The sequence below is a fragment of the Crinia signifera genome, chromosome 6 (genome assembly GCF_055691185.1).
Source record: "Crinia signifera chromosome 6, ASM5569118v1, whole genome shotgun sequence".
Classification (NCBI taxonomy): domain Eukaryota; kingdom Metazoa; phylum Chordata; class Amphibia; order Anura; family Myobatrachidae; genus Crinia; species Crinia signifera.
This window is the reverse complement of record NC_139222.1, coordinates 166,261,284-166,287,684: the sequence shown is the minus strand read 5'-3', so window position 1 is coordinate 166,287,684 and position 26,401 is coordinate 166,261,284. Positions and strand designations below refer to the sequence as shown.

The 26,401-nt window shown below is 41.5% G+C and overlaps 1 protein-coding gene across 1 annotated transcript; it reads left to right on the top strand.

The window, feature by feature from the left end:
• Nucleotides 1–6,560: 6,560 nt before the first annotated feature.
• Nucleotides 6,561–24,721, top strand: UBALD2 (UBA like domain containing 2). The gene is made up of 4 exons (XM_083147938.1): nucleotides 6,561–6,959; nucleotides 13,743–13,805; nucleotides 21,392–22,846; nucleotides 23,151–24,721. The coding sequence occupies exons 1-3, from the start codon at nucleotides 6,840–6,842 to the stop codon at nucleotides 21,707–21,709; spliced, it is 501 nt and encodes a 166-aa protein (XP_083004064.1). The 5' UTR covers nucleotides 6,561–6,839; the 3' UTR covers nucleotides 21,710–22,846; nucleotides 23,151–24,721.
• Nucleotides 24,722–26,401: the final 1,680 nt, after the last annotated feature.

Sequence of the window (26,401 nt, the reverse complement as noted above, 5' to 3'; positions counted from 1 at the left end):
CCCACATATATACACACATACAGAGTACCACAACACTCGCCATCCCTGCGAATGGGGTGCAAACAGCACTCGCCATTCCCAGGTTGGGGTGAAAGTGGCCTGTGACCACATGCTCTAATACATACAAATACAGGGACTCAACACTCTCCATAATGAACTAACTCACCTTAGTATACAATTAATCAAATAAATAATGGGGTTTTAGTTCATGAATTGATCAATGCATTTAAGCTTGCAGCCCATCGCCAAGGGACCCCATTTCACTGCAAGTCCTACACTAGCATTTGTTTCTCAAGAGCCTGCCAACTGCTGACACATCATAGCTAAAGTCGACATGTGCTTTTTCCTGGTTTAAAGCTCACCTGCCACGTGCCTTATGGCTTTTAAAGATGAGGCAGTCACCTAACACAACACCTGACTTAGAATTAAAGGGGCAGCTGTAACAGGTTACAGATAAATTAGCTCATCTGGGGTGAAAGAGAAAGCTATGATCACAGTAACAAAGGTTAATAAAAATTAACCCACATATATACACACATACAGAGTACCACAACACTCGCCATCCCTGCGAATGGGTTGCAAACAGCACTCGCCATTCCCAGGTTGGGGTGAAAGTGGCCTGTGACCACATGCTCTAATACATACAAATACAGGGACTCAACACTCTCCATAATGAACTAACTCACCTTAGTATACAATTAATCAAATAAATAATGGGGTTTTAGTTCATGAATTGATCAATGCATTTAAGCTTGCAGCCCATCGCCAAGGGACCCCATTTCACTGCAAGTCCTACACTAGCATTTGTTTCTCAAGAGCCTGCCAACTGCTGACACATCATAGCTAAAGTCGACATGTGCTTTTTCCTGGTTTAAAGCTCACCTGCCAAGTGCCTTATGGCTTTTAAAGATGAGGCAGTCACCTAACACAACACCTGACTTAGAATTAAAGGGGCAGCTGTAACAGCTTACAGATAAATTAGCTCATCTGGGGTGAAAGAGAAAGCTATGATCACAGTAACAAAGGTTAATAAAAATTAACCCACATATATACACACATACAGAGTACCACAACACTCGCCATCCCTGCGAATGGGGTGCAAACAGCACTCGCCATTCCCAGGTTGGGGTGAAAGTGGCCTGTGACCACATGCTCTAATACATACAAATACAGGGACTCAACACTCTCCATAATGAACTAACTCACCTTAGTATACAATTAATCAAATAAATAATGGGGTTTTAGTTCATGAATTGATCAATGCATTTAAGCTTGCAGCCCATCGCCAAGGGACCCCATTTCACTGCAAGTCCTACACTAGCATTTGTTTCTCAAGAGCCTGCCAACTGCTGACACATCATAGCTAAAGTCGACATGTGCTTTTTCCTGGTTTAAAGCTCACCTGCCAAGTGCCTTATGGCTTTTAAAGATGAGGCAGTCACCTAACACAACACCTGACTTAGAATTAAAGGGGCAGCTGTAACAGGTTACAGATAAATTAGCTCATCTGGGGTGAAAGAGAAAGCTATGATCACAGTAACAAAGGTTAATAAAAATTAACCCACATATATACACACATACAGAGTACCACAACACTCGCCATCCCTGCGAATGGGGTGCAAACAGCACTCGCCATTCCCAGGTTGGGGTGAAAGTGGCCTGTGACCACATGCTCTAATACATACAAATACAGGGACTCAACACTCTCCATAATGAACTAACTCACCTTAGTATACAATTAATCAAATAAATAATGGGGTTTTAGTTCATGAATTGATCAATGCATTTAAGCTTGCAGCCCATCGCCAAGGGACCCCATTTCACTGCAAGTCCTACACTAGCATTTGTTTCTCAAGAGCCTGCCAACTGCTGACACATCATAGCTAAAGTCGACATGTGCTTTTTCCTGGTTTAAAGCCAAATATATCTGAAAAAAATGTGAGATAGGCGCCTCCTTTGTGCAGTATGTTACTGAATGATCTGAATCCCTTCACCACTTAGGCCCTTATTCAGATCTGTGCGGCCGGTGCCGCACACGGTGCTCCGGCCGCACAAACCAATCCCCGCCCACGATACGGATCGCCACGGCCGTCCGTACACGGACGGCTGGCGATCCGCAAGAAAATGGTGGGGCGTACGCCTCCACCATGGTGGGAGCTGCCCCCTGCATTCGATGGTCGGCGACCATCGAAGGCAGGGCCGCACGCCCCACCAGGTCCCGCAAGCTGAGACCACACGGACAATCGTCCGTGTGATAGCTTGTATGGGGGCTGAGAGCTGACATCCGGCAACGTCAGCTTCCCGCCCCCATCACTGGCGTCATACTCTCATTAGCATGCATACGCCCCGCGTTTGCATGGGAACGCCCATGAAACGCGGGGCGTATGCATAGGGAAATGAGGGTATGAAGCCCCTCACGCCCCTATACGCCCCCTTTGCGGCGGACGAACTACGTCTGCGGCGAATTGGGCTGCACATGCGCAGATTGACCTCTGCGCATGTGCAGACTGAAAACATCGGCGGTATGGCCGCACGCGGGCCGTACCGCACGATTCAGAATAAGGGCCCTAGTGTAGAGAACACCCCAAAGATTAAAGGTGTACCGTCTGTAGTGGTCCTAAACCACTATGTTATGAGCTCGATTTGCAAATTCCCTCAGATGTCAGGAACCCTTGATTATACTCCAGAGATTCTTCCCTTGGTCAAATGGCCACATGTATAGATAGAAACATAAGAACAACACTAGCGTAATATTGCTACAACAAATTTATTTACGCTACACAATGACAATAAATGCCCGTACAATGTTTAAAAAGCAAAAGAGCTTATCTGATACAGTTGCAGTCACGGAGCCCCCGGAAATGCCGTCACCGGAAGCTCCGTGCGGATCACGGAGCTCCCGGACATAGCCACCCGCCCACGTCTGGGACGTGACACTGCCGTGCACTCCGATGTCGGAGGCCCTGTGCGGGTCACGGAGCCAGCCGGAAATGACGCTACCGGAAGCTCTGTGCGTTCCACGGAGCTCCCGGAATTAGTTTTTTGCGTTCCACGGACCGGAAACCGGAAGTGGGGAGCCGCGATGGCGGGATCCCCACTCCAATAATCAATTAGAGGAGGTATAAATATGGGGCAGAGGACCCATAGAAGTCATGCTCCTGAGGAAGTCCAGCCTGTGAGGCTAAACGGACGAAACGCGTTGAGACTGACCAGTGGGGACGATTGGATCAGATAAGCTCTTTTGCTTTTTAAACATTGTACGGGCATTTATTGTCATTGTGTAGCGTAAATAAATTTGTTGTAGCAATATTACGCTAGTGTTGTTCTTATGTTTCTATCTATACATGTGGCCATTTGACCAAGGGAAGAATCTCTGGAGTATAATCAAGGGTTCCTGACATCTGAGGGAATTTGCAAATCGAGCTCATAACATAGTGGTTTAGGACCACTACAGACGGTACACCTTTAATCTTTGGGGTGTTCTCTACACTAAGTGGTGAAGGTATTCAGATCATTCAGTAACATACTGCACAAAGGAGGCGCCTATCTCACATTTTTTTCAGATTTAAACCGTTGGGTTCCTGGGAATAGGAGCCAAAAGGAGAGGAGCTGCCACTCCAAAAATACGTGGAATTAACCCACATTAATCAGTTGAATATTGGGGGAGGAGTGTCCTTACAGCGCTAGTACCACCACCCTATTACTGATATATATATATATATATGCAAAAGAAAGGAAAAAGAAAGCGCACCAATGAGTCACGCCGGCCGCTGATTGACTGTGAGCAGACGACTAGGCCGGGGAGAAGCTGATTGGCCGACGCTGAAGCGTTTGAACACAGGGCTCAGGGATCTGAACGGTGCCTGATTGGCCGCTGAGTGCCCGTATGTGACAACAGGGAAATGTGGCCAACTTTATTGAGGACTTTGTGAGGGTGAGACGAGAGTTAGGGGAGGACTCTGCTCGCAAAGTGCAAACACTGAGGCCTTCCTGCATCAGGAAGGAGACTGCAGTTTCACCCAAGCCCCAATATAGTAACTCCTAAGCTTAACTGCTAATGCAAACTTGTGTCCATCGGTGGTTACTTTAGGATGGTTCCATATACTACAACATGGGAAATAGAACTAGTGACAGTTATAAGGTAACATAAGAAGTGGTTTTCATTGCATTAAACTTGCACCATAAAATCTAAAATCTATGCAACCACTGTGGAATCAATAACTAAAAAGCATCTAAAATCTTAAATTCTACAGAGGAATAAAATGATTGATAAGGAGTTGGTTTTATTATTTGTCCACTCCACGCCTACAACAGTGGTACACTCCTCAATTTACATAGACATGCGAGTGTAGAATAAGGCGGCACTCTTGGACAAATCATGTAAACAAGATGTAACTTCTACGATTCGTTTTTTTTTTGAAGATGGTTGTTTCCCAGAAAACCAAATTTGGAAGTGATACATCTTGTCTGCATGACATGATTTGTCCATGAGTGCCCGCCTGATTCTACACTTGGTCACTTGCATATATATATTTATTTACAGTTTCTTATATAGCACAGCAGATTCTGTTGCGCTTTACTATATATATTTATAGAAGCGCCTGGCACTCTCCTGGCAATATCAACGTGTCCGGTGCCTCCTTAATCCCAACAGGGAAATATACATGCAGTTTTGGAGGGAGCACTCATGACGGTTTCCAATATTAATTAAAATATGAAAGAAGCAGACGCACACAGGTAGGTGCTGTAAATCGACGTTTCGGGTGGTTTCCCTTTATCAAGACACGCTTTACTATATATATATATATAGATAGATAGATAGATACAACAATACCCAGCGCACAGATCTCTCAGCTCACGGATAAGTCCAGAAATATGTCCCACAATGTGTGCAGCTCTCTTTCAATGGGATTTTACCAAAAAATCCCCACAAAGGTACTTGCAAAAGAAAGGAAAAAGAAAGCGCACCAATGAGCAGAAGTATCATAAGAAATACACACTGATTTTATTGCTCACATACATTGTAGTTAACGGAAATAAGCTTGCCAGCTCGATGTAACACAGGGACCAGGGTACTCCTACAGATGTCAAGTCTACCGCGCCACAGCCTCGGATCGCCGGACAGATATCCAAACGCCGGAGCCGCCACGGGGAACGATGCACGGAGCCGCCTGGATCACCACTGGGGGGTGTGTGACGAAGTCTGTTTGAGTGACAAAACGCGTTGGGCGTGGCTTGTTGGTCCGACGTAGTGGCGTCCAGCTTCCAGTGGTGATCCAGGCGGCTCCGTGCATCGTTCCCCGTGGCAGCTCCGGCGTTTGGATATCTGTCCGGCGATCCGAGGCTGTGGCGCGGTAGACTTGACATCTGTAGGAGTACCCTGGTCCCTGTGTTACATCGAGCTGGCAAGCTTATTTCCGTTAACTACAATGTATGTGAGCAATAAAATCAGTGTGTATTTCTTATGATACTTCTGCTCATTGGTGCGCTTTCTTTTTCCTTTCTTTTGCAAGTACCTTTGTGGGGATTTTTTGGTACAATCCCATTGAAAGAGAGCTGCACACATTGTGGGACATATTTCTGGACTTATCCGTGAACTGAGAGATCTGTGCGCTGGGTATTGTTGTATCTATCTATCTATATATATATATATCTATATATACATATATATAGATATATATATATATATATATATATATAGTAAAGCGCAACGGAGTCTGCTGTGCTATATAAGAAACTGTAAATAAGTATATATATATGCAAGTGACCAAGTGTAGAATCAGGCGGGCACTCATGGACAAATCATGTCATGCAGACAAGATGTATCACTTCCAAATTTGGTTTTCTGGGAAACAACCATCTTCAAATAAAACCGAATCGTATAAGTTACATCTTGTCTGCATGATTTGTCCAAGAGTGCCGCCTTATACTACACTTGCATGTCTATGTAAATTGAGGAGTGTAACACTGTTGTAGGTGTGGAGTGGACAAATAATAAAACCAACTCCTTATCAATCATTTTATTCCTCTGTAGAATTTAAGATTTTAGATACTTTTTAGTTATTGATTCCACAGTGGTTGCATAGATTTTAGATTTTATGGTGCAAGTTTAATGCAATGAAAACCACTTCTTATGTTACCTTATAACTGTCACTAGTTCTATTTCCCATGTTGTAGTATATGGAACCATCCTAAAGTAACCACCGATGGACACAAGCTTGCATTAGCAGTTAAGCTTAGGAGTTTCGGGGATATTGGGGCTTGGGTGAAACTGCAGTCTCCTTCCTGATGCAGGAAGGCCTCAGTGTTTGCACTTTGCGAGCAGAGTCCTCCCCTAACTCTCGTCTCACCCTCACAGTCCTCAATGAACTTGGCCACATTTCCTTGTTGTCACATACGGGCATTCAGCGGCCAATCAGGCACCGTTCAGATCCCTGAGCCCTGTGTTCAAACGCTTCAGCGACGGCCAATCAGCTTCTCCCCGGCCTAGTCGTCTGCTCACAGTCAATCAGCGGCCGGCGTGACTATCTCTGCGCTCGTCAACACAACCAGTCGGCCAATCAGCTCGGTCCAAAACATCAAGATAGGCGGACACAACAACATAGAAGACGTCTTCGCCAATAACAGAGCGTGATTACCCAAAACAAGCCAGAGAGCCAATAGCAGAGCGTCTCATGGAGCGCAGTGACGTAGATTGGCACCTCAATTAACTAGTGAGCGGTAGCGGTGCAAAAGCCAAGTCCCGCCCTACAGTAGGTGACGCGCTAGGTTCTCTCTCTAGGCTGAGGAGGACATAGCAGCGAGGCGGCCGGGCGGGGAGCGTGGAGTGGGGCCCGGGGATGTCGGTAAATATGGAGGAATTGCGGCACCAGGTTATGATTAACCAGTTTGTGCTGGCGGCAGGATGCGCGGCGGATCAGGCCAAGCAGCTACTGCAGGCTGCACACTGGCAGTTTGAGGTGAGACTGCGCACACTGTTTATACACACGCCCTGTGCTATGTACACACACTCATACACATAGACATAGCACGCTGGCTGGTGGTACCTAGTGTGTCGTCTTTCCAGCTTTCCCCTCACATTGGTCAACAGTCACCACCATGTACTTACATTACCTACAGTAAATAAGACACATATTTTCACACTGTGTATGTGACATGCTGAGCCCATTTCTAAATAGTAGTTCCTTTTTTTTCTAAAACATGTCTTTTAATCTACCTTGCAAAGCAAAATCCACGTGTGCCTGCATGATCCTCTGTGGTTAAAAGGTTGTGTGTGTAAAAAAAATAAAAAAATGTATGTGTGTGTGTGTGTGTGTGTGTGTATATATATATATATATATATATATATATATATATATATATATATTGTATGTACAATGACACTACTTTTATACATACATACATACATACATACGTGTGTATGTACAATGACACTACTTTTTTCAATATAATACCTCTTTAGTGGTATATAAGGATGGCATTGTTTTCCTCCTATAAACGAGCCTGCCTAGTATTGTTTCCACCGTGATGTACACAATGGGATCTACTCTAGTGGCCACGCTGACATTGGAAAATGTTACTCACTAAAGTGTATATAGCTTACTTATGACTAGAAAAACACATTTCTATTTAATGTTAAAAGGATTGCTTCAGATTGAGCTACCTCTTTGTAGGTGGGGTAGCTCAGTGATGTAAATAAAAGCTATGCTTCCTTTTTCTCAATCGATATGACTAAACTACAATTATTAATGCAATGCTGATTGATAAATATATACAGGTCAATATGTAATTGTTGGTTTCCATCTAAAGTGTCAGTGGGAAAATGTTATTTTATCGTGATGATCACACCCATAAGTGTCAGGTTTAGCCACATAAAGTGGCTAAACCCAAGCTAATGGGCTCAATGTGAAAAGTCTGGTTTTGTTGCTCAAACAGGTCCCTTTTCGCTCATTTCAGCTTGCCACCCTTGGGAGTAGCAAGCTGAGAAGATGCCTGTTTGCAGATGCTATTAAATAGCTGGCGCGCATGGGTGCAGGGAGGGGGGTGGGAACCAAATGAGTACCGCCCATAGGCCACAGGCTATTCCCATTCATGAATTTATTCAAAAATTCTGCACACATGTATGTTGTACTTTATTTTTGGGTAAATTGTGTTCGGGATGCTGTCTTGTCGGTATTTCGACCGTCAGGATTGCGACCGCCCGGATTTCATACTGAATCTTTGTGTTCTCCCACAGTACGTTGTATATATTTACAGTGTATTTGATTTTGTTGCTCTTACAATATGTATATGGTTTTTTATATAAGCAAAATTTGTACCAATTGCTTTCATTTTATATGTAGAGAAAAACCTAAGTTAGCAGCAAGAAATTTATATATTTCATTGTTATGGGTTAGATTCAAAGGGTGAAATTTAATAGGATGAGAGATTCAGGAAGTGAGAGATTTGGTAAGAAATCTCCAGGTTTTTTTTTTTTTTTTAAGTGACAATCATTTACACTGCAAAATCAAACTGATTTAGCAGTGTAAATGATTGTCACTTTAAAAAACTGGAGATTTCTTACCAAATCTCTCATCCTATAAAATTTCACCCAAATGTGCAATTAAATGGTTTTTGTGCTAACATGAAATTAAAAACAGAGATACAGAGAAGCACAATTAAATAATATATACCGTATATACTCGACCCGAATATAAGCTGAGGCACCTAATTTTACAACAAAAAACTGGGAAAATGTATTGACTCAAGTGGGACCCTCACTCGAGTATAAGCCGAGGGGGGCTTTTTCAGCATAAAAAATGTTCTGAAAAAGTAGGCGTATACTTGAGTATATATGGTAATCATCCCAAGGGCCAAGTTGCAATCATTATACCACTTTCAGATCACAAATGCAGGGTCGCACCAGGACTTTGAAATGGTTCAGTCCCGGTGTGACCCAGCATGTGCGGTCTGTTCAAATTGCATCAGAGAACCGGCAATATTGCCTGTTCGCTGACGTCATGTGGGGGCGCTGTGGAGTGTCATCGAGGGTGGGGGTGGAGGCAGCGCTTAGAGATGGTGCTGCCACCTCCATAGTGTGGACAGGAAACGGGTTGCTCGACCGAATTAACCTGTTCATACTGCAAAGCAACAGTTAACCGGTAGCTGTGTTGCTACCGGTTACCTGTAACCGGTAACCCCTTTCACATTGCACAATTTACCGGGTCGAACCCGCATGATCTGGGTAATTAGGTGTGATGTGAAAAGGGTAGGTACTGCTTTCCTAGCACGGCACCCACGATCTAGATTGTATGTGTGGGGCTGATATCTCAAGCATCTCATGCATCTTATGTGTTTGTGCGGCATAAGATGACGCAATCGACGAGATTTTTACATTGGAATCAATGTAAAAAGCCCCCAAAACCCCAATTTTAATTGCTGCCCCCCCCCATTGTTAACGCCACCCCACTATTGACGCCAACCCGAATCGTGGCGAGCGCAGCGGTACACGTCCTCCGACCTTTTCATATCCCCACTATCCACGTCGGCGTGGAGTTGATTTTATATAGTGTGGCGAGCGGAGGCAGAATACATGTAAAGTAGTCCGCGGGGCTCGCTACGCTTTGGGCTTGCTGCGCTTGCCACACTATATAAAATCAACTCCACGCCGACGTGGATAGTGGGGGTATGAAAAGGTCAGAGGACGCGTACCGACGCCCCACGCGGGCTCGCTGCGCTCGCCACGTTTCGGGTTGGCGTTGATGGGGCTGGTGGCGTTAACAATGGTTATTGGGGGCTCACGATTTTTTATCTCATGCATCTCATTCATCTTATGGATGCATAAGATCCATGAGATTAAAAAATCGGGTCTATCGCGTTGATTGTATGCCTTTAGTACCTTAAACTTGAGGCATACAATTAATGAGACAGGCGCCGTGCTAGGAAAGCAGTACCAAAGGGTATTACACCGAAAAACATGTTTAATTTTATGTTGTAAATGATTTATTTATTAACAGTTTCTATTATAGCGCAGCATATTCCGTTGCGCTTTACAATAGCAGACAGTGATACAACAAAACAGGGTATTTACAGACAGTCAAAATGTAGGAGGGCCCTGCTCGCAAGCTTACAATCTATAGGGCAAACTTACAATCTGATTGCCACTTTAAACTAAAAAAAATGGTAAAGCCCTCCCAAAATCTCACTTTCTGATTTACACCCTACTACATTTGGCCCCAAATGTCTGTCACATGTGCAATAGGTTGCTTTATTTTATGTGCGCTTGCCTATAATCACCTGTTCTTGTTATTAATTATTCTAATAGCGCCTTGAGCCGTGTTGAAGAAAGAGTGCTGTATAAATAAAATAATTATTGATAATATTATGTGAGGTGTTTAGTATGTAGTGTATTTGTGACGGATGACCCTTCGCTGAATCTTATAGAAGTGGTATGAAGCCCATATCTATTTATAAACACAGTACAGTAACTGTATCTCTTGTATGTATTTGCATGAGGTGTGAGTCTAGAACATGTAACAGTGTTGGCCATCTGTGCTGTTTACATTCACATCATTATGTGTTAAACGGTTTTGAATTAGAAGATGTTCAAAATGACATGGTCTTTTGTCCAAACATTCCATTGAAGGAAATATAAATATATACACAAATCCATGTTCTAATTAGAGGCTCACATCATTTACATGTTTGTATGTATATATGATTATTATTATTATTTTTTTAAAGCCACAGTGGTATAGGAAAAACATTGAAAGCATAACCCACATTTGCAAGTACACTTTTGTGTTGAATGAAAACATTACTTGGTGAATGCAGCTTCTCCCTTCACCCCCTAGGTAACAATAGAATATCACTGTTATGAAGATGTGACATTCCTTGTTTATTTGTTCTGATAACTAACCTTTTCTGGTTAATTACTGTGAGGTGTATTAATGAACATTACTCAAAGGTGCAAATTCACTGTAAATCCTAGCTGTAAATGAGACCTCTGTTTGGTTTGGTTGTTTGATTTACTGCATATTTTAACCTCCTGAGTGATATTTGTCCCTTTTTTATATGAAAGATTATCTGCCAAGGGGCAGCAGCAATGGTATGTGGCTGCTCCTTACTATATGACATACTCAAGTAGCTCTTGGCGGTGACAATGACCTTTTGAAGTCAGCTTTGTTAGGAATTGGTTGTATATCAATCGATGTTGGTGCTTTTATTTTATTATATGGGGATGAAGTTGTACAATTTTGGGTGCAATTCCAGTAGTGGTGCCGGCGTTGTGTTTTCCTTGCACTAACGTTGCAGATTTTTCAGCAAACCACAGTGATGTGCACAGGAAAATGCGCAACATTGCGGTTCCCCTGATTCTCCAAGGTGAGCACAGCTGAAAACCATGACCACTCTTAACTTGGAGTGGGAATTTATTCCTTTCAGTTTATAAGGAAAAGGATTGGACATGGCAAGTAGCAGATTAGTGGGTTAATAAGGGATGTTTTTGTTAATCGGAATACTAAGGTGTTCCTTATGATGTGTACACACGGTGAGATTCACTTGCTATTCGAGTGCTATGCTGTCTCTGTACTTTTTACATACAATTCATACAATCTGCGTCATTGCTGCCCTGTCTATCTGGGTTTCGATTTGAGCTGTCACGGGAGCATGCATCGGGATCGTAAGGTAAAAACCTGTGCGATCTGCATGCGATTTTGACTATATAGTCAAAATCTAATGTCAAATCTCACCGTGTGTACACAGCATTAGACTTTTGAAGCCTCTTTCTGCTGCCTCAGAATGTAAAATGTTTTGATTCCCCCCATTTACACAGGTTGTGATGCCCCATCTATACCTCATTATTTTTAGTCTAGACCTTTAATTCACGTGATTCCCTGGTGGTTGCATTTTCAGTGTGAAATCTTTTTGTAAATTGGCATTCACATGAGAGAATGCACTAAAGTTGCATATAAACCAGTGTTTATCAAATAGCGTTCCTTTTGTTCTATTTACATCTCAGAGCGTGGTGTCACACAGAGGCTTGTTCAGAATCAGAAGTGCTCAGGCCTGATTTCTGTTGCAGCTGGAAAAGTGCTATCATTGAAACGTTGTATCCGAGGGTTATGAAATGTGATGTATGTTAGTTACAGATCATTTTTATGGAGCGCTGCAGACATTTGATATCTGGGCGTTTAAAAACTGTTCTGGTTATTTTGTGCCACCATCTGTATTTTACCCCTGGAAATGAAAGAAGTATGGAAATGTTAAATTGCAATAAAATGTTTGACTGTTATGTGCCCCCCGAAATTATATTATGTAAATAATAACTAAAGAGGTAACAGAAGTAATGGGCAATATTTTATATTGCTTCCATTACTTTGTTTTTTTTTTTAACTGCACATCTTGTTTATAAACCTCTTCCCTGCGATTGGTGTATGTATGCAATTTTAGTCTTTTTTTCTCTCATTACAGTTGTAAGTGTTTTTTAAGACCCATGACTACAACTGTTACTTCCTAGCGTGTGTAGTGTTGCATTTTGGTTATGAGATGTTCCGCATTTGAAACAGGATATATTGAGGAGATCGTGTCTGTGTCGCATGTTTCTATTGTGAAATTCCGCAGTGTGGCTCTTTGGTAGTGAAAGTGTTAACTCTCATTGTTATTGTTGTCAGTTTTGTCTCCGCCTCACTTCTGCTGCTCACATACACACACCCGCACACACAGGGGTGCACACACATCCACTGTACTTTTTACATTTTCAGCAAATTAGCAAAATCTGTTTAGGTTGTATGTATTAATGGACACTGAAGAATCCTCTTATCCAAAGAGCAGATTCATTGTTTACAGTAATAAATGGAGTAAATTGGGGGCAGGGCAGCTCTCTGCCGTGTGTAATGCATTCTGCATATGTTGCACAATAATGTAGAAGGAAGAAACGTTGTCTGCTCTACAGCGCTCTCCCTGATTCTGCATCTGTTCATTACATGTATACAATCATACTGTACAAATGTATAGACCTCATGATGGGAAAAGCTTGGATTTTCATGTGTGGATTAGAAATGTATAATCCATGAGGGTCACGTGCGTTATGATGAACATGATGTATTTGTCACATGTAAAATAATGTACACGCTGAAGCTGTTGTTCAGTCACATTATGGCATGCTAGCTATATATACAGACTTACTAAAGAGACAAGTGTTCCCGTGTACATGATTATTGCATGGCGGGTTTATGTAGATCTCCAGCTGTCTGCTTGTAAATCCATGTGCCATGTTTTTCATGTGCTCAGTTTCATCTTTGCTGGCAAGTACTGAATGGGTTAAATAGTGTAACATCTGCTTATTGCATTACAGATGAACCAAAATGTATTTTGTGCTTAAAAATGAGTGAACAAAATGTTTTGCTTTTCTAAAGCTCTTTTGTGAAGTAATGTGTAATGCTCCCAAGAAAGCAGCCATCATTACTTTGTCTGAGATGTTCATGAATACTCCTTTCCTGGCTGTACGTGTCCGCCTACCCACAAGACAAATCTGGGTTCATTCTTGTTCCCCAACACCAGAGGTGTGAGTGCTGCTGTTTACATGCCAACTCTTCCCCCAGTCCAGTATTTACTCGGTGGCCTTTGTACTTGCCAGCTCACTTTCACACATACAAAGGACATAGCTGTTTTGGGTTTCCAGCGTATATATTGAATGTTAGTAAATTTGAAACAGTTTATTGCTCCTGGTCTCATTTTTCATTTATTTTGTTCTCTGTATTCAGACAGCTCTCAGCACCTTTTTCCAGGAATCCAACGTACCCAGTGCTCAACATCATCAGCACATGGTAAATATGAGTGTTCTGGTTTTCATGACATTTTGTTGGCTATTATTTCAATGTCTAAAGGGTTAATGTCGCTCTTTCAGTGCATGTGTCTGTGAGCTGTCCCTGCTGACAGGAATGTGTAATGCAGATCACTGAGTGATTTCTGTGTCCTCCAATGAATGTAAACACAGCAGGAGCTGAGTATGTAACCATCACACCAAAATGGCCTCCAGGAAAGTGAGAGCTTCTGGAGGGCTGGGCAGCAGAAATACTGACTGAATCTAGTTTAGTTTTGTACATGTCTCCTTTTTTCATATAGTAACAGTATGTTTAGGCTCAATAAATTAAGAGAAACAACAAATTGAAACCCTTTTTTTTTTTAATACAAGCAGTTGCAATATGAAGGGAACTGTTGACATTTAAAGCCAATTCTAATGTGGCACATGAAATATATATTTTATCTGTAGATTAGTGGGATCGATCTGAAATATATTCTTGTGGCTTATATTACTACTTATCACACTATTACCCTGAACTCTCGGTGCTAGGAGGTACCTTCAGGTGGCACATAGATTTTCAGGTGATCAGTTGCTATTGACTAAATGTTAAAATGTATGTGAAGACAAAAAAAGAAAGAGAACGAATTTCAATTAAATATAACAATTATCTTTTACACATCATTTTTTGACCTTTGGTAATTTGTTATATTATAGTTTGATCCAATATGTATTAGAATTCTCATACGGTATATGCCATTAGCCAGCAACTTGTGAATGATTGCTATGTGGGTGCACCTTACGTTTATTCTATCATGTTATATTGGTAGTCTTTAATATACTATTAACTAAAAGTCAATGCTCGTTGAAATTTCCACTTTACAATTTATATAATCATTGTTTCTAAAATCAAATAATGTGTACCATTAATGTGATGTTTTTTTTTTCTACCAATTTTGCATCATTGTAATTGCAATCTGCATATAGTAATTTCTCACGAGCAGGGCCCTCTTCCCTTATTTTGTTTTCCTTCTCTTACTTACCCATCTGTGATTGCACCAAATCCTGTGCTTTTCTGATACTTATTCCAGTGTCGTCTGCTGATGCAGCTATGGTTATGTACCTTGTACTTGTCCTCAACTGTAAGTCGTGGTCTTGCTTATTTGTTTATTTACTTTGTAATTGGATGCTGCGAATCCCTTGTGGCACCATATAAATAAAGGATAAAAATTGCACCTGCACATTTTGCCATTCTATGGACTATTTTTTTCAGAATTTTTTTTTTTTTGTCTGTTTGTGCCGTCTCTGCTTTAAGGAAAATGCACTTTAATTGTTGGATAGGGGTTTTCTGTGGCCTAAAGCATTCCCGTAGGCAAGGTGTGTTTTTTTTTTTTTTTTTATATTTTCTTGTAGTCTACACTTGGTTTTTGCTGTCCTGGATTAGCATGTACAGTATAACACAAATTACCCATATTTCCCCAACGGTTGGATATACACTTTCTTTGCTGAATGTTCTGACTGGCGGGACATACCATATGACCCGTGAGGGAAGGGGGAGCATAAAAGTAGCACACAGGAGACACATAGTGTATCCTCACTGCACTTACTGCCTGGGAACTAGCTGCTACCATTTGCCAACACTCCCCACTTTTTAGGTCATATCCTAATTCCTCGCAACTATACCACAGCACCACTTTCATTAGAAACCCTGAACTAAAATAATTATTCAATATTGATGAATGTGTTTGCTAGCTTAAAGTGTTGCAAACAGTAAAGGTGCCCACAGACGCATCAATTTTACGGGTTGGGATCATTTGGTCTATTGCATTATGGTAGAAAGTCATTAGGTCGAATCCATTAGGTCGACATGCTAAAAGGTCGACATGATTCTAGGTCGACATGGGAAAAGGTCGACATGATTCTAGGTCGAAAGGTCATTAGTTCGACAGGTCATTAGTTCGACAGGTCATTAGTTCGACAAGGTCATTAGTTCGACATTGTCTATGTCGACATTCACAAGGTCGACATGGGGTTTTTCACTGTTTTTTTTACCTGAATGTCAACACAGTCGACATGGACACAGTTTAAAGTGCACTGCATCCCCTCGCATCGCTCGCTGCGCTCGCTATGCGTCGGGCACGGTGCCTCGCTACGCTCGGCACACTATTTTATTCTCCCACCACGCCCTAGTGGATGGTAGGGCATGAAATACCGCCTGTCGGCACATGTTGGCTCAAAAAACAGTGAAAAACTCCATGTCGACCTTGTGAATGTGGACATAGACAATGTCGAACTAATGACCTTGTCGAACTAATGACCTGTCGAACTAATGACCTTTCGAACTAGAATCATGTCGACCTTTTCCCATGTCGACCTAGAGTCATGTCGACCTTTTAGCATGTCGACCTAATGGATTCGACCTAATGACTTTCTACCATAATGCAGTAGACCAAATGACCGCATCCCCAATTTTACTGTGCTATGAGTTTTTCACTGTACAATGGTTCTATACAATTTTTCTTCCAGCTTGCACTTGGATGCATGCGATGTGATTAACCCATGTTTGTAATGTTAATTTACAGATGTAGTCTAAAAAGTACATGCAGCACCTACTTTTTTAGACATACAATATCGGGCTCCCGGGAACGCGCATCGCACAAGCCCATAAACACCACCCGATAATTGTACATAAGATGCGTTTTGTACTTAAAGTACAAAACGCATTTGATTATTGTAGCGTCTTTGGGCACCATTAGTGAACACTGACTTTGCATAAGTAGGGCATATACAGTTCTACCCCGCTGCTAATTGTCAGTGCTGACCAAATCATTTAGCAGCTGATACCCAGTTTAATTACTAGATCAGGGTAAAAATGCACCTGTGGTAAATAAGGTGCAGGGAAACATATTATATTCCACATTTTTCATGCATTAAATGGGTTACAGTGCTGGGAAAGACCAAGGGGTGAATACTACTACTAGCCCCATTCATTTGCTACATGCTTTAATGGCCACTACTATTCTGTTAAATACTTTTTTTTTTTTTTTTTTTTTTCCTGTTAAATGAACCTGATATTGGATGTTAACACATAAAACTATAAAAAGTTCCAGACCTACAGTATGTGTAAACAATGTTTGCTCCCAATAACAGGATAATTATTGCATATTTTATTCTGGGTTTGCCCAGTATTGCTCCCATTCATCCAGGAGTTAAGGGAAATCAATAACGATATTTCTCATGAAACAAATTGTTTAGTGTGTACCTTGCTTTACTGTTATGTTACTGCCCCTGTCAATCATCAAATCTGCTTAGAACAGTGGTTCCCAAACTGTGCGCCTAGGCTCCCTGGGGTGCCTTGGAGCACTTGCAGGGGTGCCTCAGGTTGGTGGCCAGAATCAATTCAAGTTATATTTATGGCCAATGAGATAGGCTAAATCAGTGCTTTTGGCTGCCAATTAAGAATATGTAGGTACACAGAAGTGAATCCTGTTTCTCACCACATAAGTGGACCTAAGGAAAACATTTAAATCACAACTTTTTAAATATTTTTCCTGAAATTTGTAACCAACTTTTGGCCTAGGGGTGCCGTGAAAAATATTCTGATACTCTAGGGTGCCGTGATTCAAATAGTTTGGGAACCCCTGGCTTAGAGTATGTCATTTCCTCAGTATTACCTTTTGACAACATGCTATTTTTGAGTAATAATAAAAAAAATTGGGTACTTGTGTATTATCTGGGTGCACGATTTTTTTCATCACACGTTAAAAAAATTGCACCGCATACAATCATATCGCATGCGACGCGATTGGACCCGATTTTTAATCGTACAGGCACCCAGATGCCTGATTCCTATGTTAAATGCCCCCCCCATACCCGATTTTTGATTGTACACCCACCCTGATGGGTGATTACTATGTTAAATGGCCCCCCCTTGTTAACGCCACCCCACTATCAACGCCAATCTGAAGCGTGGCGAGCGCAGTGGTACGCGTCCTCCGACTTTTTCATACCCCGACTATCGGTGGCTCGCTGCGCTTGCAACACTATATGAAATCAACTCCACGTGGATAGTGGGGGTATGAAAAGGTCGGAGGACGCGTACCGCCGCCCCATGTGGGCTCGCTGCGCACGCCACGCTTCGGGTTGGCGTTAACAATGGGGGGGGAGGGGGCATTTCACATAGTAATCACCCATCAGGGTGGGTGTACAATTAAATATCGGGTGTAGGGGTGCATTTAACATTGTAATCAGGCATCAGGGTGCCTGTACAAAGTAATATTGGGTATAATCTCGTCGCATCGCATGCCACTAGTTAAGGCATGCGATGCAATATTAAAATTGTACACTCCTCCCGGGAAAGGCTCAAAATCGGGTCGCATCGCATGCGATGCGATATATCGGGCGCCCAGATAATACACAAGTACCAAAAATTGGGGGGTTTTTGGGGTTAAATTCAGCACTTTATACCCCAGCCTTTTTATTACTTTTTTTTCCTGACAAATCTAATTTATTTGGGCTCTTCTGAACAATATTGGTAAAAAAAAAATCATTCAGTTTCCATGCTATGAATGATAATGTGGGTATACTTCTCCCTGCATATTAAGCAGCTATCAATTTAACAGAAATGTGCGCTGAGTTTTCAGGCTGTTGTAGTAATATCCTGATACTCATTGCTTTTAATGTTTTAGTCTCTGTGAGGTTACAGGCAACAAACATTTTTAACCTGGAGATCTATCAAATGTAATAAAGTAATGAAAGCAAAATATGTGAGTGAAATGTCGTCTCTGCCCCCCCCCCCCCCCCCCCCCCCCAGACTGTTGTGTTGATGGGCAGCAGGTATGATGTAATGGTTAGCAATGCTGCCTCAGAGCACTCCTGTCCTGTCTGCACTCCTGTTTAACTCCAGCCATAGCCCTAACTTTGCGGAGTTTGTATATTTCACACGTGCTTGTGTGGATTTTCTCCAAGTACTATGGTGTGTGTCCTGGCCCCCTCCCATACTCCAAAAAATACACAACAAAAAAATGTGTGTGTATATACATTTGGTAAGATACATAGGCACTTATTCTGGTTGACACTTTACGGGTCATATAAATGACGTCTGCATGAATGCCCCCCCCCCTCGCATGCCGATTTTTGCCCATACGCATGCATGGTGTCTTAGATCTGTGGGTCCCTGTACAGGAAGCGAATTTCCATGGTTAAGCTCGTGAAATGCTGGGCGTTCCCATGGGTGTGACCATGGGCAGACTGCCCCACGCCCCCCACCCGTACTATGTGCGAGTGGCCAGCGAAAAATCAACTTGCCATGCCTACTCAAACAATGCAGCTGCACATGCACAGTTGCTAAACATCTATCACCTGTCCGAACGCCCAGGGGAGCGATAAAAATAGAATAAAGGCCATAAACTGTAAACTCCATTGGGGGCAGGGACTGATGTGAATGTCCACATATTCTCTTTAAAGCAGAATGTGTGATATAAATAACTGCTAAAATGTGTGCGTTGCTCATCTTATGTATATTAGTGGGCTGTCATTTTGTACCTGCTTTTTAAAAAAACAGGAAGAAGTGGGGAAATGGTATTTTAAGGAGATTCTACAATTTTGTTAACTCATTTCCTGCTAAAGGGCAGGGCCCAAGTTTAAAAATCAAAAAAGCTTTGACCTGAAAATCCAGTGAGTGTTTATGTACACTATCAATATTTGTCATTCAGTAGTCAGTCTCATCATTAATGGTACAAGCTGTTATTCCATGGGCCGTTTTCAATTGACCGGATATAACAGGGTAATATTCAATAGATTTTCATACCACATGTGTACACAGACATTCTAGGGATAATTTTGTTTATACCTAGTAATGTCAATCACTTTTCCACAATATTTTTTATATTAATCTTTTTCAAATGCAACAGTGCTTTTTGTGTTATGTATGAATGCATTATTATGTATTCTACAACAAACATAAGACAAGGGGCGCCCAATAGTGCAGTATGATCCAGTAAAATTTAATGAATAAAACATATGAAGGTGTACCACATGCGTACCATAAAATTCATCAGTTTTGAAAAAAGTGTCTTCCAGAAAATGGCTGCCCCATAGGAAACCCAGTTTAAAAAAACTGTCTTTCGTATGGGGGCAGCCATTTTCTGAAAGACACTTTTTTCATAAGTGCTTTCCGAGCATACTGAGCTGCAGTGCCGGGAACCACAACGGAGATACCGGCACGGGGTAAGTCGACACGGGGGGGCGTCGACACGCGCGGGGGGGGGGGGGGCGTCGACACGCGCGGGGGGGGTCCAGTGCTGTGAATACTTAATGAGCGCTCATTAAGTATTCACTGTGCTGAATTTAGGACCCAGCTCATTGGCTGGGTCCTAAATACCGTTTCAGAACCGATTTTGAGCCTAAAATACCGGTTCTGAAACGGGTAGGACCCTGCATTTTAACCGGTTAGAAAAAACGTTTTTTTCTAACCGGTTAAGTGGTCCTGCACCTTTCAGACCGCACACATTACCGTTTTAAAACGGCAATATACCGTTTTTAAAGTGCGGTCTGAAAGGGGCATTAGTGACTATTTTATCCAGTTTGACATTGTAACATAATAATAATTATCGTATGCATTGGCACAAGGCCATTCTTAAACCGTTTTAAATTCTTAAGAGGCCACAGCGGCGGCATGCTGGGGGCCTACACATGGAGTGATCCATGCTTTAATTTCTCACCAGTCTCAGATAGAGAAAAAAGATTGTGTTTAAGCAGGCAGCATGGCTACACGTTGTGTAACATTTCGGTGCCAGTTTGGACCTTTGCCTTACAGTGTTGGTGTACAAATTTTGATAACCTATTATTCTATTTTTGTGGGAATTCAATTGAATGCAATGTAGTTGCTCCAGGAATGAGGTCGGGAGATGGTGTGTACTGCGCCTAATGCCTGGGATTTGGTTGTGGTTAATTTAAGTTTCCATAATGAAGTGATGCTGTTGGCATATAAGCCCGCTACAGCACCTCCGGAAGGAAGTGAGCAGAAATCCTCTAGCCGTGAGTTTACATTTCTGGAGCTAAACGTGGCAGTTGTGGAGACCAAACATTCATCATTGGGCATATGGCATTGGCTTTTGAGTTGTTAATCCTAGTAAATGAGGCAAAAAGAGTAAAGGTGCGTACACACTATGGGGATTATTCTGGTTCACTTGCAAAGACAAATTCACTCTCAGATGGACAAAACCATATGCACTGCAGGTGGGGCTGATTTAACATGTGCAGAGTTCGATTTGGGTTATAGTTACGATTTCAAACGGTTATCTATACTGCAGTGTAAAAATAAAGCACACAGTATTTACCCTGCACAGAAACCATAAAACACCCAAATCTAGCTTTTGCACAAGTTACATCAAGCCCACTTGCAGTGCATATGGATTTGTCCATCTGAAAGTGAATTTGCCTTAGTCGCCTCCGATAGCTGCAGCAGGGACCCAGCGAGAGGTGCTGGCATCAGCAAGTACCTCATTGCCTAGTATGCATATGGGGCTTGAAACTGTTTAATTGAAATTTTGTGCAAATAACCCCTAACATGTGTTTCCCTTATTGATGGCTTTACTGTCTTTGTTTCAGATGTGTACACCGAGTAACACCCCAGCCACTCCACCCAACTTCCCTGATGCTTTGGCCATGTTCTCTAAGCTGCGGACCTCTGAGAGCTTGCAGAACAGCAACAGTCCAGCCGCCTCCAATGCTTGTTCTCCTCCAGGCAACTTTAACCCCTATTGGGCCTCCTCACCACCCAGCCAACAGCCTGTTTGGCTTCCTCCAGCTTCTCCTACCACACACCTCCATCATCACCACCATCATCCACAACCAGCATGGCCTCCCAACTCGCAGGCTGCAGGGGGCCCCCAGAAAGCCATGACTGCTATGGATGGGCAGAGATAAGACTTTGCTTGAGTGCACTGAATAGGGGAGGAAGCTGTGATTAGTGGCTCCCTTCTCTTTGTTTTCATACTATTAAGTTTTATGAACTGACTTTTTTTTTTTCTGGTCTGTTTTTATTTTATAAATAAGAGGTTCTGATTTTTCATCAAGAACAGAGAAAGTAGAAGTAAGGGGTAAGAATTGCGAGCTCCTCCACGTCACTTTTTTTTAATATATAAGTATAATATATAAAGATTTGAATTTATGGCAGGTGCTGGAGGAGGGGCATGGAGCATGCAAAGACATGTTAATGATTACATAACCTGTTCTGAACCTACAAGGAACACCTTTAACTGTTTAACAGATGGAAATTAGTGATTGTTCCTCCTGTCCACCACTCTTCCTCAATCTGTAATATAACAGAATATTTTAACCTAGTCTTTTTAAATGATCTAGAACCACATTGTGGCCATCTGTTTATTGCTGGATGGTCAGCAGAAGACAAGACGCTGACTGGATCAGGGGATCTACTATGGGCAGTTTTAAGACGCCTGCACAGAAGATAGTAGTTTGGCTGTGACTGAGAGTTGGTGCTTGGTTATTTGTTTTTTTTTTTTACTGAAGGAGCATTAGGATGAATGGCATCTATGGTGTCTGACATCAGAGCAATACCAGCTTCATCAATAACTAAGATTGTTATCCACTTGCAATACCTCAAATTGGCCTTTCTGGAATAACTTTGTATCTATGGGCATATGGAATAAAGAGTTACAGTGGCCTCCCAAGGTTTTTTTTTTGTCAGAGGCGTTAAAAGACAATACCATCTTGTAGTTTCCATGTTGTGGAGGATAAAAGGAACTGTACTTGAAGCCGTGCCTACTGTAGATGTGGAAGGATACAATACCATTAGCTGGTCCCTTTTCTTTTTTTTTTTTTTTTTTTGCATGCTTCTCAAAAAGGAGGCATCCTATGGATATTTGAGACCGTTAGTCCACTTTTGCTTCCATGCCCAGCTGGGAGCTAAATAGTTTGTTCTTCTCCCAGAGCAAAAAAACAATAAACCTAGTGACACAAAAACAACCCACCAGATGACATCCATGGTAATGATTTTATCTGACCCAAGGTGTAAATTGCCTGTCAGCAGCCGCTCCGTTGTCCGTACATAGGGCCTTATTTTGGTTCATTCTTTCTGACAAAATCCTTCTTAGATGGGCAAAACCATGTTCACTGCAGGTGGGGCAGATGTAACATGTGCAGTGAGAATTAGATTTGGGTGGGGTTTTACTTCAAAGTGAGATCTATTGCAGTGTAAAAATAAAGCAGTCAGTATTTTCCCTGCACAGAAACAAAATTACTCACCCAAATCTAATTCTCTCTGCACATGTTACATCTGCCCCCCTGCAGTGCACATGGTTTTGTCCATCTAAGAAGGATTTTGTCAGAAAGAATGAACCAAAATAAGGCCCATAGTGTGTGCTGATACAATATTATAAACCTATAAACATCTTCAGCATTTAAGGGAGCTTATTCACCAAATAGGTGTTTGCTTAAAACATTTAAATTGTCAGTATGTAGATTAAAATATTATTCATGTTTGGTAATATTATAACATAACTGAATTTTTTTTTTCTTTTTTAAATGTATATTATTCTTTTTCATCTGATCTAGGTGTTTGGCGGTGTGACATGCAAATACTGTCAATAAAGGGGTAATGGGTAAATGAATTCCATTACTGGCTAGGGATGCAGCACGGCTTGGAATGTAAGAGAACTGGTACAGAAGTACCATATCTTTATCAGGTTTCTTATGAAAGAAAAAAAATACACTTACATTTTAGTAAGTGTATCGGTTCATTAGTATGGTTTAGATGCTGAATTAATTTAAAAGGGCTACCAGTAATATTTACAGATAAATATGAAAGTATTAAACATTGTCCTATGGAGGATATTTATATGAACCCTTTGGGTGCCAACATTGCAGTGAGAGATCCTCAAAATATCCGCTAGAAATTCCAGAATCACTCACAGCGACCGTTCTTTTAGTATAAGTAAATACAAATACAGCCAAGTCAATTCATTGAAGTTTAGTTAAATAGTGCACTCAAAGAACAGTTGCTGTGAGTGACGCTGGCATTTTTAGTGGATATTTTGAGGATCTCTCAGCAACGTTGGCACTCAAAGGGTTAAGGATAACCACTTGCCTTCTAACTATCCACATTAAATCAATTATAAAACAGTCTGGTTATGAGAACTTACAATTGCATTTGTGAATAAGTACATACTAGTGTGTTTTCTTATATGGGTTAGGGGGGTATGGCATGTTTCTTTCTCCCTATTGAATCTTTAAGTGGGCAATTTTGGGATATCTGATTATATCACATCTGTGTATATTGTGCTGGCCAATGTCCAACTTCTATCACCCTTTCATCTAATAATTTGGTCATTCAGAATGGACTGGTCTAGCTAGAATGCAATCCTATTATCAGATTCTTGTTGGGAAAGGGTGTGTGGGGGGGTTAAATTTTGATAAGGCTCCAATCAGTGTGCACTCAGTGCTGTGATGACCCGTTATTAAGGCACATCAATTCATTTTTTATATATATAGCATAAATTCGACTCTCATCATTGATAACTTCATTATTTGTATGGGTAGCTTTAAATTACCACTCAAAAATGCTATACAAAATAAATTCTAAAATCACTTTGCCTATTTAAATGTATTCTATTGGTAATCACTGTTTACTGAAAATTTGTTTTTTAGATGGTGTCCCCAAATGATTTTGAAATCCTGTATTAAAAAATGTATGATTTTTGTTTTTTTGGGTGGGGAGCTGCAGCCACCGCCATACTGGTGATTTTCGGCAGTTGTATCAGGAGTTATTGCACTGAGTATTTGTACTCCACATAATTGTTATACAGTATGGTTCTCTACACTATCTGCCACAGAAATTTCTGCCTGTTGACTGTGAAGGTTATCTTGAAGCCTTCCACTTTTCCCTATACTTATTAAATGAAAGAACAGTATTCTACAGAAGCTTTATTTAAAGCCTTTGTTTTTATTTATTTATTCTCCCTGGGGTATAGTTAAGCACGTGTATTCCATCTCTGGGTGGCACTGCTTTCAATGGTGGAATTCACTTTTTAGTACTGTAATGTAAGGAGTATGTGACAGATTAAAAATTTTATTTAAAAAGGGAAAAAAATATTCTGGTCATAAACTCTGATTAAACTGCTTGCATTCATTATCTCCCAAGTGTGGAGGCAGCCATGTTGTAGACTGACTCTGTATTGTAGTGTATTTGTATTACTCTGTGGGGTTACTGAGGAACCTTGTTACTGATAACAATTTTGTTTCAGTTTCCTAGTGTATTTCTATGTAGTAGTCTTGTGATGGCTGCTTCCACTCTGTGGGTCTGTGCATTGTAAGCATCCTGTCCCACCCCTCCTGCCTGCACTGACAAATTCTTGATGACTACGGCAGTATGGTAGTAAGTGATTGTGTAATACATTTATTTATGCACATCTGTGGGCTATGGATGACGGGAAAGCACTCCCTAGGACTATACTTTTGTTATTGTGATGCAGCAGAAGCCGAAAACACTGTTATTGTGTGTAAACACGAGGATGAGGCATTTATTAAAGGATGTGTCTCCAAGCTAAGCCACTTTACTGCAGGTAGCTAATTAACAGCCGGTGTTGTAAGCATATCCAACTTGTTACATTCTTCTGTTGCAAAAACAGCTATCATAAGCATTTTAAATTCCGCTAATCCCAAAAGTTTGACTTCTGTGCAGTGACCTTGCTGAAAGGTTTGGAAAAAGAAGCCACAAAATGTTAAGGGGTTTAATATTCCTTGGTTAGACGTGTAAGATTAGGAATATGACCAACAATTCTGCCTATCCTTATAATGGTTTAGGGTGCTACCTTCATTTACCGCTGCTGTTCTGTGCTTGTGCGGTATGGGTGGTGCCTACTATGCTGTTACTTTCCGTTGACCATATCCGTAAATAATTTAGTACATGCACCAAATGTAAATGTATAAGATTGAGGTGGCTATTTCGGAAGCGCACAGCCTAATAGACTAGAACACAGGTTCTCAAAGTCGGTCCTCAGGACCCCACACAGTGCATGTTTTGAAGGTCTCCTCACAGAATCACAAGTGAAATAATTAACTCCACCTGCGGAGCTTTATAAAATGTGTCTGAGTAATTAGTGCACCTGTGCACCTGCTGGGTTACCAGCAAAACATGCACTGTGTGGGGTAATGAGGACCGAGTTTGAGAACCACTGGACTAGGACACTGTGCACAAAGAAGCAAAATCATTTGTGCAGTTGGGTCTGCAAGAAGTGCCAATACAATGGGAAAAGTATGGTGAGTGCGCTCTTGTGAATTTGGATATTCTGTAATTTTTCTGCGATTGGTAAGGACAAGGGACTATGTAGTTTACTATATTTCTGAACAAATTGCACAGATATTCATTTGATCAGTCGAATGAGCTTACTAAAATGTTACCTATGTTAACAAGCTCATTATGACATACATGTCTGGCTATATATATATAGTTAAGAAAGAGGCTTTGCGGTTTGTAATAGGCTCTCCATAGATGGAGCAAAGCATGTAAAATCACTTGGGCTTAACAGAACAGAGACAAATGCTTCTTGTTTCAGCTTTACATCTCCAGTGCAGCTACTGGAGTTTAACCTTTAGAAAAGA